The sequence below is a fragment of the Osmerus eperlanus genome, chromosome 7 (assembly GCF_963692335.1).
Source record: "Osmerus eperlanus chromosome 7, fOsmEpe2.1, whole genome shotgun sequence".
NCBI lineage: Eukaryota > Metazoa > Chordata > Actinopteri > Osmeriformes > Osmeridae > Osmerus > Osmerus eperlanus.
Window position 1 is genome coordinate 2430286 of NC_085024.1, and position 16424 is coordinate 2446709.

The 16424-nt window shown below is 49.0% G+C and overlaps 1 protein-coding gene across 1 annotated transcript; it reads right to left on the minus strand.

Annotated features, from left to right (window-relative positions):
• Positions 1-409: 409 nt before the first annotated feature.
• On the minus strand, positions 410-16222 carry LOC134024066 (sodium- and chloride-dependent transporter XTRP3-like). The gene is made up of 11 exons (XM_062466469.1): positions 15702-16222; positions 12584-12724; positions 10580-10671; positions 9871-10098; positions 9162-9272; positions 8284-8525; positions 7076-7238; positions 5848-6052; positions 5382-5541; positions 1282-1447; positions 410-652 (listed from the first exon to the last, which is right to left on the minus strand). The coding sequence occupies exons 1-11, from the start codon at positions 15823-15825 to the stop codon at positions 476-478; spliced, it is 1809 nt and encodes a 602-aa protein (XP_062322453.1). The 5' UTR covers positions 15826-16222; the 3' UTR covers positions 410-475.
• Positions 16223-16424: the final 202 nt, after the last annotated feature.

Sequence of the window (16424 nt, forward strand, 5' to 3'; positions counted from 1 at the left end):
AAGCAGAAAGTTCACAAACCTCCAAATGCAAACATTATTGTGCTTCTGTGGATACAATTAGAGACAATACCAACAAAACAAAGCAAAAAAATCACTAAATCGCTTGGTCAGAAAGACGTCAGATATGAAGGTGTTTTACAACTGTGATCCTTAGTCTACTGTCTTAGTAAACAATAGTAGTAAAATATACCACTCAGGGGATTGTGGGGAGAGGCCCACCATGCAGACCAGGCACAGTGCTCAGGAACAACCTTCTGGAGACAGCCGGGGTGGGGGGGGGGTACACTGCTGCACCTCCCCCCTCACAAACCTCCCCCTGCACCTCCTCCTCTACTCCTCCCCCCTCTTCCCCTTCCCCCCCTGCACCTCCTCCTTCACCCCATCCTAATCTCCCCCTTCTTCCCCCCTGTGCACCTCCTCCTCTACTCCTCCCCCCTCTTTTCCCCCCTCCTCCCCTCTGCCGGCCCTCGCCCTCCTAAGCGGTCGGGGAGGCCCCCAGGCTGATGGGGTGCTCCGGGGCCCCCGGCCCCCCCTGCCTCCTCCGGCAGTAGGTGTAGAGGGCGAAGAGGGGGATGCAGCTGACAGAGGACACCAGCAGCAGGCCGATGAAGGCCTGGGCGTAGGGGGGGTACTCCAGCACCACCGACTTTCCCTGGAGGAGAGGGGACAGAGAGGAGAGGTGAGGAGAGGGGGGAGAGGGGAGGAGAGGAGAGGGGAGAGAGGAGAGGAGAGAGAGGAGAGGAGAGGTGAGGAGAGGGGAGGTGAGGAGAGGGGAGGTGAGGAGAGGGGAGAGAGGAGAGGTGAGGAGAGGGGAGGAGAGTGGAGAGGTGAGGAGAGGTGAGGCGAGTGGAGAGAGAGGAGATGTGAGAGGGGGGAGGGGAGAGAGAGGGGAGAGGTGAGGTGAGGCGAGGGGAGAGAGGGGAGAGAGGAGAGGTGAGGTGAGAAGAGGGGGGAGGTGAAGAGAGGAGAGGGAGGTGAGGAGAGAGGAGAGGGAGGTGAGGAGAAGAGGAGAGGGAAGTGAGGAGAGGTGAGGAGAGAGGGGAGGTAAGGTGAAGAGAGGTGAGGAGAGAGGAAAGAGAGGGGAGGTGAGGAGTGGTGAGGTGAGGGGGAGAGAGGGGAGGTGAGGGGGAGAGAGGAGAGGGGAGAGAGAGGAGAGGGGAGGAGATGGGAGAGAGAGGGGAAGTGAGGAGAGGAGAGGGGAGAGAGAGGAGAGGCGAGAAGGGGGGAGAGGTGAGGAGAGGTTAGGTGAGGAGAGGGGAGGGGAGAAGGGGGAGGAGGTACCAGGTCTTTGTTCCAGGCCTGGTAGGTGGGGGTGCCTCCCTGGATGTAGTTGATGATGTAGAAGATGAAGAGAGCCACGAGGAGCAGGGGGCTCACCACCGCCCACATGATCTTCCAGTACCAGTTAGGACGGTGGCCCAGCATGTCCTCGATGTCCTTCTCAAACCTGACGAGGACAAGAGAGGAAGAGGGGTCTGGTGTTATACAGCTCACCAGATTACAGTACCATGTAGTCTGAGGTCGTACTGCAGAGGCCAGGGTTTGAATCCGGCCTGGGCCCTTTGCTGCATGTTATGAGAGGCCGTCTAGGGCGAAATTCCTGAAAAACTTGCTCCTCCACATGCACTCATCACTTGTGCTACCCCATGAAACACTCCTCCACATGCACTCATCACTTGTGCTACCCCATGAAACACTCATACACATGCAGTCATCACTTGTGCTACCCCATGAAACACTCATACACATGCAGTCATCACTTGTGCTACCCCATGAAACACTCATACACATGCACTCATCACTTGTGCTACCCCATGAAACACTCATACACATGCACTCATCACTTGTGCTACCCCATGAAACACTCATACACATGCACTCATCACTTGTGCTACCCCATGAAACACTCCTCCACATGCACTCATCACTTGTGCTACCCCATGAAACACTCCTCCACATGCACTCATCACTTGTGCTACCCCATGAAACACTCATACACATGCAGTCATCACTTGTGCTACCCCATGAAACACTCATACACATGCACTCATCACTTGTGCTACCCCATGAAACACTCATACACATGCAGTCATCACTTGTGCTACCCCATGAAACACTCATACACATGCACTCATCAGTTATTCTTAAGTATTGTTATACTGATCACGCCAATACATCTAGAATTAACACATTAAAATTAGTCATTTTCATTAGTAATTTATTAATTTAGAAGAGAGTGAGGTGGGGGAGAGAGAGAGAGAGAAGGGAGGGGAGAGAGAGAGAAGAGGGGAGAGAGAGAGAAGAAGGGAGGGGAGAGAGCGAGAAAGGAGGGGAGAGAGCGAGAGAGGTGGGGGGAGAGAAAGAGAGAGACGGTGGGAGAGAGAAAAAGACAAGGGGGGAGAGAAGACAACCTTCCGGTTTTTCCGGAAGTCGCTGTAAAAGGAAGGCAGAGCATACTTTTAACCGAGGCGAATACCTCATCACGTTTGCTGCTTTAGATTTGAAAATAAAAATAAGAAGGGCAACTTTGCTTCTGTAACGATATAGGGAGGAAATATTGGCTAGGTAAAGTTGGAAAGATATTCACAGATTCAAACTCGATCAATAATTAATTACAAGAACGTTGCTAAAACACAAACGCCACCTCTTTCCAACCGTAGTGATATAGACAACGAGCTACAACCTCGTTTTCATGAAAACGAGCCGTCCTCCGATCTTAACAAATTACAATGCTTTCTACGCGCAGCCGGTAAAGTCTGCGAAGTGCAAAGCCGAACAGCGATACAACAAAAATATTAAATAACGTCACTGTTACACTTGCACAATGTCACCAAATTCACTTGACACATCAATGGCCTACTGCTGATGGCTATACTGAAACCCATAGGGTAGGCCTACATCATAAACCAACGGAGAAATTTGGGAAGATTGACGACACGAAGTTGAGAAGTAGCCTAGGCCTACATGGAGTTGTATGACCCACAGCACGTAGCCTATTGTATAAAGACTACGGCAAAAAAAGACATATGTTGCCAATTTATGTTATGCTGCAACGGCTGTTGGAATTACAAGTTGCCTAAATATAGCCTATGCCATGTTACCATGTCAGCTTTAAATGTGAAAAAGGAAAGCTCAGAGGAGGTGAAAGGCTTGGTGACCGGTGCGCGTCTGGCATCGCAGCAGTGTGTCCCAGGTGTAAATCAGGCATCTACGTACTGTAGCTATACCCATCACAAAATGCAGAAATCTTTAATGTATGTGATTGTTTATTTAGGTATAGGCTAAATAGTTTAATCATGCGTGCTGTGACTTCAAAACATGCACAGTTTCCAAAAAACGCAAGAAAGCCAAGTCAAATAGCCTAATCGAAAGATTGGGCAAAAATCCAGGTGTCTTTATCGGGTTATGAATACGCCGATTAAGACGTTACTCCGACTTTGAAAATCAGATAAAGATGTTTACATGATCAGTTTAATAATGGCATTATTTCCATTATCGCGGGTTATGATCATCGTGTGCATGTAAACGCACTCAATGTTTCTTCAGTGGTTCTCAAAGTGGGGGTCCGCGAAATAATTTGGGTCCTGGAATTTGATCAAGTGCAAAGATGTCTTTATATCTTCACAGCGTTCAAATGAAGGCGCTCTGCGTTTCTAATGTTAAAATAACCTGTCCTATATATATTTTCAAATCTGAAGCAGCAAACGTGTTGTGGTATTTGGCAAAAAGTAGGCTCTATCTCCCTTTTACAATGAACAGACTTTCGGCTGCATTGAAACGGACTCCCGGGTGCACTGAAATAATCGTGGTCGGCTAGGTATTTCTTTCAGTCTTCCAATGATCGCTCCTCTATTAACTCAGCAGATGTCGCTGAGAGTAATTTGATTTATAAAGTCGGGGTAAAATCTTAATCAGCGTATTCAAAACCCTATAAAGACACCTGGATTTTTCGACTAGGGAGGGAGGGAGGGAGGGAGGGAGGGAGGGAGGGAGGGAGGGAGGGAGGGAGGGAGGGAGGGGGAGTGTGAGAGAGAGAGAGACAGGGTAGAAAGGAGGGGCTGGATTGTTATAATCTACATTAATTAGCAAGCCTTTCCAGAAATAACCTGACTGACTCAAAATAGACTGCTGTTCATTCAGGTTTTTTGGACTAATGACAGATAATGACATGGTAACATGGCATAGGCTATATTTAGGCAACTTGTAATTCCAACAGCCGTTGCAGCATAACATAAATTGGCAACATATGTCTTTTTTGCCGTAGTCTTTATACAATAGGCTACGTGCTGTGGGTCATACAACTCCATGTAGGCCTAGGCTACTTCTCAACTTCGATGATTAACTTTGTGTCGTCAATCTTCCCAAATTTCTCAGTTGGTTTATGATGTAGGCCTACCCTATGGGTTTCAGTATAGCCAGCAGGAGGCCATTGATGTGTCAAGTGAATTTGGTGACATTGTGCAAGTGTAACAGTGACGTTATGTAATATTTTTGTTGTATCGCTGTTCGGCTTTGCACTTAGCAGACTTTACCGGTTGCGCGTAGAAAGCATTGTAATTTGTTAAGATCGGAGGATGGCTCGTTTTCATGAAAACGAGGTTGTAGCTCGTTGTCTATATCACTACTCTCTCTCTCTGCCTTTCCAGTTACACTTCACTTTGCCTTAGTTTTTTGGCTTTTGTGCTGTGCAGGTATGCGTGGTAACCTGTTTGGACATACAACCCTACAGGGGACATGCTCTGCTTGAAACTGTAACCCTGCGGCACAATGTACGTGTTTGTTGAACAGAAGTACAGAGTTTATCAATTATTGGAAAGCTGCTTAGTAAAAAATTACAAGAATCTAAACACTGTTACAACGGCAGACAATTTAAAAATCAATTTACTCTATGGTAAATTCTTGTGGTAAAACACACACACACACCTCCTGATGCCAGAGATGTAAAACACACACACACACCTCCTGATGCCAGAGATGTAAAACACACACACACACCTCCTGATGCCAGAGATGTAAAACACACACACACACCTCCTGATGCCAGAGATGTAAAACACACACACACCTCCTGATGCCAGAGATGTAAAACACACACACACCTCCTGATGCCAGAGATGTAAAACACACACACACCTCCTGATGCCAGAGATGTAAAACACACACACACACCTCCTGATGCCAGAGATGTAAAACACACACACACCTCCTGATGCCAGAGATGTAAAACACACACACACACCTCCTGATGCCAGAGATGTAAAACACACACACACCTCCTGATGCCAGAGATGTAAAACACACACACACACCTCCTGATGCCAGAGATGTAAAACACACACACACACCTCCTGATGCCAGAGATGTAAAACACACACACACACCTCCTGATGCCGTAGATGTAGCTGACGGTGATGACCTCCACCAGGACGATGAACAGCAGGGAGAAGGTGGCTCCGTAGTCGTTGAACATGGTGAACCAGTAGTTCCCCGACCGCGTGGTGAACCCCAGACCCAGCAGCAGACACACCACACACACCAAGCCTGCACCACACACACACACACACACAACACAGGGGAAACATCTCTAGACAGGCTAGCACAAGGATAGGGGCTCATTCAAAACTTATTTACTGGCAAGTTGTTTCATAAATGAGACATGGGAACCCCCCTCCCCATCTCCCTACCTCCTTCACTTCCTTCGCTCCCTCCACCCTCCCCCTCCTCCCTCTCCTTCCGTCCCCCTCCTCCATCCCTCCTTCCCACCCTCCCGTTACCTCCACCCTTCCCCTCCCTCCACCCTTCCCCTCCCTCCTCCCCTCCCCCTCCACCCTCCCTCCTCCCTCTCACCATTAAAGGTCTCGTTGCTGATGTTGCGGGAGATCACCTTGAAGTCCCTCAGGGGGGTAATGATGGCCGTCACGTTGCCCAGCATGCTGCCCATTCCCAGCAGCAGCAGCATCAGGAAGTACAGCACCGACCACAGCTGAGGTAACGGCATGTTCTTTATGGCCTCGCTGTACACGATGAAGGCCAGGCCTGTGCCCTCCACTGCCTGGAGGGAGGGAGGGAGGGAGGGGGAGTGAGAGAGAGACAGGGTAGAAAGGAGGGGCTGGATTGTTATAATCTACATTAATTAGCAAGCCTTTCCAGAAATAACCTGACTGACTCAAAATAGACTGCTGTTCATTCAGGTTTTTTGGACTAATGACAGATATTCTTTCGTTTAAAAAGTTCTACTTGAATGCCTTGACAGAGTTGGCTTGTGTGGCTCGTATACAGCAATAGGTTCACTGCTGGGAACCTCTGTACACACCAACAGCTTGGCCCAGTCATTACTGATTACCACAAACACAGCAGCTTGGCCCAGTCATTACTGATTGCCACAAACACAGCAGCTCTGGTCAAGTTCACCTGCCCTCCGTCAGACCTGCAGACGAGCGCTGAATCATCAGAAGATTACCAGGTTGTGTGAGGCTAGCTGTCACAGCTATCATAGCTATCCTATCGAGCTATCATAGCTATCCTATCAAGCTATCATAGCTATCCTAGCTAGCTCTCGTAATGTCCTCATTTTATCCGCAATCTACCACCCTCGCCCAGACTATCACCCCCTCTACCACCCCCACCCAGACTATCACCTCCTCTACCACCCCATCACCCCCTCTACCACCCCCACCAAGACTATCACCCCCTCTACCACCTCCACCCAGACTATCACCCCCTCTACCACCCCCACCCAGACTATCACCCCCTCTACCACCCCATCACCCCCTCTACCACCCCCACCAAGACAATCACCCCCTCTACCACCCCCACCCAGACTATCACCCCCTCTACCACCCCCACCCAGACTATCACCCCCTCTACCCAGACTATCACCCCCTCTACCACCTCCACCCAGACTATCACCCCCTCTACCCAGACTTTCACTCCCTCTACCACCCCCACCCAGACTATCACCCCCTCTACCACCTCCACCCAGACTATCACCCCCTCTACCCAGACTTTCACTCCCTCTACCACCTCCACCCAGACCATCAGGCGTGGGGGAGGCGTGGGGGGGAGCTCAGATTACCGTGTCTAGTTCAGCCTCCAAGCTGCAGCTCTCCAGCTTGCTTGCGATGCTAGCAAACAGGTCTGGCTGGGTCCGGTTCAGCTCCAAGGCCCAGTGGTCGACGGTCTCCATGGTGATGGAGTCCTCTGCCAGATCAAAGGTGTTCAGAAACAGCACACGCATCCTGGAGAGAGGGAGGCACGAGTCACGTGACCACCAAGCTGACCTCTGACCTATGGCTCTCTGCCAGCCTGCTACAGCTAAACCAGAGTGTGTGTGTGTGTCTACGGTGTTAACTAACTTTGTGGAGACATTTTCTAGTAGGGTTTAGGGGATAGGGGTAAAACAGGATTCTGAATGGGACACAACTCCGAGTCCCCACAATGACAGCCGTACACAACATGTGTGTTTGTGTGTTTAGACGTGGCGGCAATCACTGACGATACAGAAGATTACAGACTGGTCTGTCATCTCTGTTTAAAGATCAGAGACTGGTCTGTGATCTTTTTTTAAAGATTGCTCAGCTATCTTGCATGACCTGAGTCTGGGGGGGAGTCAGGAGTCAGGTGGCTGAGCGGTTAGGGAATCGGGCTAGTAATCAGAAGGTTGCTGGTTCGATACCCCGGCAGTGCCAAATTACGTTGTGTCCTTGGGCAAGGCACTTCACCCTACTTGCCTCGGGGGAATGTCCCTGTACTTACTGTAAGTCGCTCTGGATAAGAGCGTCTGCTAAATGATTAAATGTAAATGTAATGTAAATGTTATCAGGGCTTGTCACATTCTAATTCTCTGGGTTTGTCTTATTTTAAGACTATTATTAGATCCATTTATGATTACGACCAGGAAGAACAACCTTGGAACACCAACACTAAACTCATGAGACGTGTTAGATACGTGGACTCTGATCTAGGAAACTGATTACAACATCCCTATCAGCTTAGTTATGAAGTAGCTGTTTTATGAAGTAGCTGTGTCATGAAGTAGCTGTGTCTAAATAAACAACATGACTAAGCACCTGGTATAACCCACACACAAACACACACAAACACACATACATACACACACCACACACACGCACACACATACAGTCACACACTCACACGCACGCACACACACACAAACACACACACACATACACACACACGTACACACAGGTGCACACACACATACACACACATGCAGAAACACACAGACCCACAAACACACACACCCTGCGGCCCTCTGTCTACCTCTCCAGGCAGGTCTCATAGTTGAAAGTAGCCTTGAAGCCGTAGATGGAGAAGGTGACGATGCTGGCGAACACGGACGTGCCGCTGTTGATCATGGACACCACGATGGCCTGCTGCTGGAAGTTGTTGTTGTACTGGTTGTAGCTGGCGAAGGCGATGAGCGAGCCGAAGCCCAGACCCAGAGAGAAGAAGATCTGAGTGGCGGCGTTGATCCAGGTGGTGGGGTTAGCCAGCTGCTCCAGCTGTTAGCCAGGACACACACACACACACGTACACACACACGTACACACACAGGTGCACACACACATACACACACACACACATGCAGAAACACACAGACCCACAAACACACACACACGTGCACAAACACAAAGAAGGACTTTCAGTAAGCCACACTGAACTAACCCGATCCCAGATACAAATGTGCTGTACTCAACAACAATGCTGAATGCAGTTGCATAGCTGTGGCTGACATCTGCAGCTTGGTTCACACACGTCTGTATGTACATGACACAATAGTGCAGTCCATTAACATCACCAGGCACCAGGGAGACACAGAGACAGCTAGCTGCTAGCGATGGTTTGCATGACAACAGTGTTGGCATCAATGCCTACAGAGTAGGAGCCAGGTTCAGTTCTGACACAGTGTTCCTCAAAGTACCCTGTAGACAGCACACAGCAGAACAACAACATCTCTTATTGTTTATCTCTCAAATCACATTTTTACGTGTACATACGGCTTCACATACACCCCTGGAACTGCACCTAAACCGACCAAAACCCTTGTGTTCTCTGCAGTAGCCTGAAGACAAGATACAACAGGATCAACTACAACAAGAACATGTCTGTTCCTGTTAACCTCCCCCATCCCAGCGTACCTTGGGGGTGAACATGTACTTGATCCCGTTCACGGCTCCGTGCAGTGTGACTCCCCGCACCAGGTAGATGAACAGGACCAGGTAGGGGAAGGTAGCTGTGAAATACACCACCTCCAGACCGCAGGGGGTCAAAGGACAAGTTCATGTTAGGATCCTTTATCGCTGACACAGTCAGTGCTGCCTGACACACTGTGCAGGGCAGTGCGTACGAGTGGAGGGGCCTGTTAGTAAACACAGCACTGCATGGGTCTGCACTCCCGTTAGGCACTGCTGTGTTTACAAACAGGTGAAGCAGAATTTCTACTGCTGTTTCTACTGCTGCTGAAACTCCCTCCCTCTCTCCAACACACACACACATTTTACAGTTTGTTTATTTAGCTCAGTGGTTCTCAACCCTGGTCCTCGTGCCCCCCTGTCCTGCATGTTCTAGATGTTTCCCTGCTCCAACACACCTGATTCAAATGAATGGGTCATTATCAAGCTCAGCAGAAGCCTGATAATGACCCGATCAATGATTTGAATCAGGTGTGTTGGAGCAGGGAAACATCTAGAACATGCCGGGCAGGGGGTCCCTGAGGACCAGGGTTGACAACCTTTGACTTGAGCGAATGTGTTTATACAGGAAGTGCAGCGGGAGATTCAGGATCAGAGGAGCGTAGCCCGCGACGGCGTAGCCCGCGACGGCGTGTCTCCGATCGGAGGCTCTCACCTTGCCGGTGGACTTGACGCCCCTGACAATGAACAGGTAGACAATCATCCAGGCCAGAACAAGGCAGAGCGCCTGGCCCGTGTGCACGCCCCCGTTCTCCTCGATGGAAGACGAGATGTCCAGCGTCTCCCTGAAGAAGAAGTACTCGGTGGGCGTGCCTCGCTCACACTCCTCCAACGGGCCGGTCAGGTTGCTGTTCAGGGGGCACTCAGCCCAGGGGAGCGTGGACTGAGGGGGGCAGGGGGGTGGGGGGGCATGGGGGTGGGGGGGGAGAGGGAGTGGGGGGGTCAGAAGGGGGAGAGGGTATAGGGTGGGGCAGGGGGGTAGGGGGGGAGAGGGAGTGGGGGGGTCAGAAGGGGGAGAGGGTATAGGGTGGGGCAGGGGGGTAGGGGGCCAGGGAGGGGGTGAGATGGTGGGGCAGGGTAGTGGGAGGGCGGTGGGGGATGGGAGGGGGGCATGGAGGATGGGGAAAGGGTGGTGGGCAGTGGGATGGTCGGGGGGCCACCGAAAGGGATGGGGAGCCGGGGGGCAGAACAGGAATGTATGGGAGGCCAGGGAGAGGGGAGGGAGGGAGGGAGGGAAAGAATTAGAGAACATTCCAGTTATTGTGATTTTGATGATGACTGCCTGACAATGTTCAAATGTAGCCCCAGTACTTGTCATTGTTTATCACAAGAATGGGCTTGTGACACACGCTGATGTCACCCACCTGGAATGAATGGAAGAGGTACCAGAAGCTCCAGGCGTTGATGACGTTGTAGTACAGGCAGAGGTACAGAGACGTCATGACACTGGCAAGACCTGCAGAAACAAGTTTACTGTCAGCTGAATATCATATATACTTTTTTTCTTTTTTAACCGATTTAAAGGAAGGGGATTTGCAGCCTGCACCCAAAGACACTCACTGACACGATGACTGTGTGTTCATGAGCACCATGTGTGTGTGTTCATGAGCACCATGTGTGTGTGTTCATGAGCACCATGTGTGTGTGTTCATGAGCACCATGTGTGTGTGTTCATGAGCACCATGTGTGTGTGTTCATGAGCACCGTGTGTGTGTTCATGAGCACCATGTGTGTGTTCATGAGCACCATGTGTGTGTGTGTGTGTTCATGAGCACCATGTGTGTGTGTTCATGAGCACCATGTGTGTGTGTTCATGAGCACCATGTGCGTGTTCATGAGCACCATGTGTGTGTGTGTGTTCATGAACACCATGTGTGTGTGTGTTCATGAGCACCATGTGTGTGTGTGTTCATGAGCACCATGTGTGTGTGTGTGTGTGTGTGTGTGTTCATGAGCACCATGTGTGTGTGTGTTCATGAGCACCATGTGTGTGTGTGTGTGTGTGTTCATGAGCACCATGTGTGTGTGTGTGTTCATGAACACCATGTGTGTGTGTGTTCATGAGCACCATGTGTGTGTGTGTGTGTGTGTTCATGAGCACCATGTGTGTGTGTGTGTGTTCATGAACACCATGTGTGTGTGTGTTCATGAGCACCATGTGTGTGTGTGTGTTCATTAACACCATGTGTGTGTGTGTGTGTGTGTTCATGAGCACCATGTGTGTGTGTGTTCATGAACACCATGTGTGTGTGTGTGTGTGTGTGTTCATGAGCACCATGTGTGTGTGTGTGTGTGTTCATGAGCACCATGTGTGTGTGTGTGTGTGTGTGTTCATGAGCACCATGTGTGTGTATGTGTGTGTGTGTTCATGAACACCATATGTGTGTGTGTGTTCATGAGCACCATGTGTGTGTGTGTGTGTGTGTGTGTGTGTGTGTGTGTTCATGAGCACCATGTGTGTGTGTGTGTTCATGAACACCATGTGTGTGTGTGTGTGTGTGTGTGTGTGTGTGTGTGTGCTCATGAGCACCATGTGTGTGTGTGTGTTCATGAGCACCATGTGTGTGTGTGTGTGTGTTCATGAACACCATGTGTGTGTGTGTGCTCATGAACACCATGTGTGTGTGTGTGTGCTCATGAGCACCATGTGTGTGTGTGTGTGTGTGTTCATGAACACCATGTGTGTGTGTGTGTGTGTGCTCATGAACACCATGTGTGTGTGTGTGTGTGTGTGTGTTCATGAACACCATGTGTGTGTGTGTGTGTGCTCATGAACACCATGTGTGTGTGTGTGTGTGTGTTCATGAACACCGTGTGTGTGTGTGTGTGTGTGTGTTCATGCTCGTCTCCAGTGTTGTCTTGTTTCTATTGTAACACTTTTATATATAATGTCTGCTTTCAACTGTATAACTGTCTGTTTGTTTATGCTCAGGTCATTAACCAAAAAAGTTGATGTTCACAGAATGATTATTTGTATATTAGGAGGTTTATTATATTTGTGCTTATCATAGATGTAATCTATGTTCTGTGTACTTATATGTTATGTTATGCCAGGTTGCTTTGCGTTGTCTTGTCCTAAGAATTTCAGTGCCCAGTCTGACCTTGTGTTGTTCTGTGTATCTGACAATAAAAGACTTGAACTTGAACTGATAGCAAGAAATCAATCAAATGACAGAATACTACGTTGTGTCAGCAACTTTCACCCACTCCCCCCAGGTAGGGGCTAATGGACTCACCCACTCCCCCCAGGTAGGGGCTAATGGACTCACCCACTCCCCCCAGGTAGGGGCTAATGGACTCACCCACTCCCCCCAGGTAGGGGCTAATGGACTCACCCACTCCCCCCAGGTAGGGGCTAATGGACTCACCCACTCCCCCCAGGTAGGGGTTGATTGCGCTCCATGCTCCGATGCTCCCCAACCGCATCTTCTGGCCGATGGCCAGCTCCATGTAGAACAGGGGAACCCCCTCCAGGACCAGCATGATCAGGTACGGGATGAGGAACCCACCTGAGAGACAGGAAGTCATAATCACACATTTACATTTAGTCATTTAGCAGACCCTCTTATCCAGAGCGACTTACAGTAAGTACAAGGACATTCTCCCCGAGGCAAGTAGGGTGAAGTGCCTTGAACGTCATTTTGCACGGCCAGGAATCGAACTGGCAACCTTCAGATTACTAGCCAGATTCCCTAACCGCTCAGCCACCTGACTCCACACACACAGGAAGTCATCATCACACCCACACACAGGAAGTCCGTAATCACACACAGGAAGTCATCATCACACACACACACAGGAAGTCATAATTACGCACAGGAAGTCATCATCAGACACAAAAATGTAAACACCAGAGGTTGTGGGACCTGGTGGGTCAGTGCAGGCTTTGTCTCATTGGCTGGTTCCTGTCGTGGACTTGGCCAACCATAAGCTCAGTGGAGAGGGGAATGTCCACCCCACAGTTATTCTAAATACACCCGTTCAGCAGTTCAACAGTGTGTCTGTCTCTGTGTCTGCCTCTGTTTCTCTCTACCTGCATCTCTCCTAGCTTGCTCTGAAACTTTCTCTTACTACTTTTCTCTCTACCTGCATCGCTCCCTCTCTCTCTCTCTCTCTCTCTCTCTCTCTCTCTCTCTCTCTCTCTCTCTCTCTCTCTCTCCATCTCTCTCTCTTTCTCTGTCTCTCTCTCTGTCTGTTTCTCTCTCTCTCAATTCAATTCAATAATGCTTTATTGGCATACATGAGTGAGCATTGTTGCCAAAGCCATATAAGATTGAACCTATCACAATGATGATACATTTGTTACAACAATATCTCTCTCTCTCTCTCCATCTCTCTCTCTCTCCCTCTCTCTCTCTCTCTCTCTCTCTCTCTCTCTCCTCCTTCAGCACGACACGAGGGAGGAAGTTGGGACAGAGGTTGTCATGATGTCAGAAGATGTGGTTGTCCTGTACGTCCTGTACATTCTTGCACCATCAAATAAAGATACTGTTAAAGGGAGTTACTGTAGCGAAAATGATTCATAGTGATGTCATGTTTCGTCAGAAACAACATTGTTGACTTCTCATCTTTTATCTGGTTTCAGTCTCATACTGTTTTTTAACATCTGTGCTCATCCAGAACAGGACGACTCCCCAAACAGATTCTGTCCCTCCTGTGGAGGTGCAGTCCAGAACAGTTGTCTCTGCTGTCCTACCCGTCTCTGTCTCTTTCCCTCCTGCTTTTATTTCTCATCTCCAACTGTAATACTGTATATTTTGTCTCAGTTCAGGCCAGCATCTACATTTATGTTCAGTTCAGATTGAATGAATGAAGGTTAAGTAGCAATCAAATTCATGACCGTGAAGATGGGAGCCATGGACAAGCTTAGTGCTCAGTGACCCAGACAGACCTCTCTCTCTCTCTCCAAGACCCCAACCTCTCTGTTCCCCCCCCCCTTCTTTCTCTCTCTCTCCAAGACCCCAACCTCTCTGTTCCTCCCCCTCTTTCTCTCTCTCCAAGACCCCAACCTCTCTGTCCCCCCCCCCCCTCTCTCTCTCTCTCTCTCTCTCTCTCTCTCTCTCTCTCCCCACAGACCCCAACCTCTCTCTCTCTCCCCCCCACAGACCCCAACCCCCCCCCCTCTCTCTCTCCCCCCAGACCCCAACCGCCCTCTCTCTCCCCCAGACCCCAACCTCTCTCTCTCTCCCCCCCACAGACCCCAACCCCCCCTTCTCTCTCTCTCCCCCCAGACCCCAACCGCCCTCTCTCTCCCCCAGACCCCAACCTCTCTCTCTCTCCCCCCAGACCCCAACCCCTCTCTCTCTCTCCCCCCCACAGACCCCAACCCCTCTCTCTCTCCCCCAGACCCCAACCTCTCTCTCTCCCCCAGACCCCAACCCCTCTCTCTCCCCCAGACCCCAACCTTTCTCTCTCTCTACCCCCACAGAGCCCAACCCCTCTCTCTTTCTCTCCCCCAGACTTTAATGGAACCGTCTATACTCTTGTAAGTCTGTCACAGATAATAACACATGTGACTGTGACAGATGTACAGTGTAATATGTGCAAATGTGTAAACAGAAGTATGTAAATATGGAAAGTGCCCCATAAACTATTCTGGGAAAAAATCGATTTCCATCAGCTAAGGATTAGATGGAATAGTTGTAAGTATTGACAGAACATAGCTGCCATAGTTAATTCCAAATCTTATATTCCTAATGTTGTTAGACAAGGGGCAGCACAAGGGGCAAGAAAACAATTACAGCTGCACATTTAGAAGTTAGCCAGTGGAAACTTACCAGTGGAAGTTTACTGTGCCTACCTTAGCCAACATTATGTAAGATACTTAATATCGTGTTTTAGTCCTGTTTCGACTCATGGTTGACTGACTTCCAACAAGCAAACCAACTTTATTTGAATACACTTTCATTGACCGTTTTTCGGTCCAATCTGAGAATATTATAAATGTAGCAACTAAGAGTTGCATGCAAAGACTGTCCAACACCAACCGACGAGGCGAGAGACATTTAACAACCTGACAAGAAACTGCCGCAGCCAACCTAACCATGCGTAATGACGCATATACTAAGCCAATGGAAAACCACGTTTCAAATCGGATTTAAGAGATAGAGAAAACCAAACAACACACCTATTCCCAACAGGTCATTTTAGAAAGGTTTAACTACGTGCTATATGTGGTTCCGTCCTTAAAGTTCACAGTCATAGTCCATGGATGATAAAGGGAACATATGGATCCCATCCGTGTAGTGCGCCGAGTAACCTAGAGACCTGTGTGATATCGTATCCCCTGTTTTACACGGTTAAACTGAAGAGTAGACAAATGACAAAATGCCAATGAAAAAAGTGGGCTTCTTTCCACCAAATAAAGTAGGCCTAGTTGTGTCCTATGTTTAAGTGGCAGAGCGGTCTCAAGTTGCCGAAAGTTAAGGACGCGCCGCACCTACTCTTTGTGAGAAAAATAAATAAATAAACGAACCCCTCCCTTACCTCCTCCGTGCATTTGACAAAGGTATGGAAAACGCCACACATTTCCAAGTCCAACGGCATAGGACACACATGCCAGGATAAACTGCATGGGGTTATCCCACGACGGTCTCGCTTCCTTCTCCATCGGTGTGGAAATGTGCTGGATTGCAGGAATAATTTAACACAGTCCAGTCCACGGTATCCAGATACCGAGCAAACAGCAACAAGTACAACAAATCGTCGTATGTAAAGTTGTTCAGAGGGCTGTCGCAGAGCTTTTGCTGTGTCTGAGAACCATAACCCGCGTTTTAAGCGCCTTCTGTATATGTATTCTAATGAGCTACTGCTCAGCGGAGGGAGGGTCTTGTATTTTAATTGCCTTTGTTTTACGCAACCCAGGTGAATGTTTCATTTGACAGGACGCGTTTGAAAGTAAAGCACAACCCCGCTACTATAGATTATTAGCCAGACAACACTATTTTCCTCGAAGTTTGTATTTGTTTTGAGAGATTACACGCCAGTGCTCTGGGCCACACAGCGCATATTGCATTTCTGAACAAACTCAAAATGTCTTGCTTCTCAAGGCCAATAGTACTGGAGTGACGGAAAGTCTCTATAGTTTCAATGAATATATTTGATATTATATTTGATATGTTAAGACAATTTACGCCTAAACATCGGCTCTGTGAAGTGCTGTATGATAAAACAGTAACGAGTGACAAATGAAAATGAAAAATGTGATCA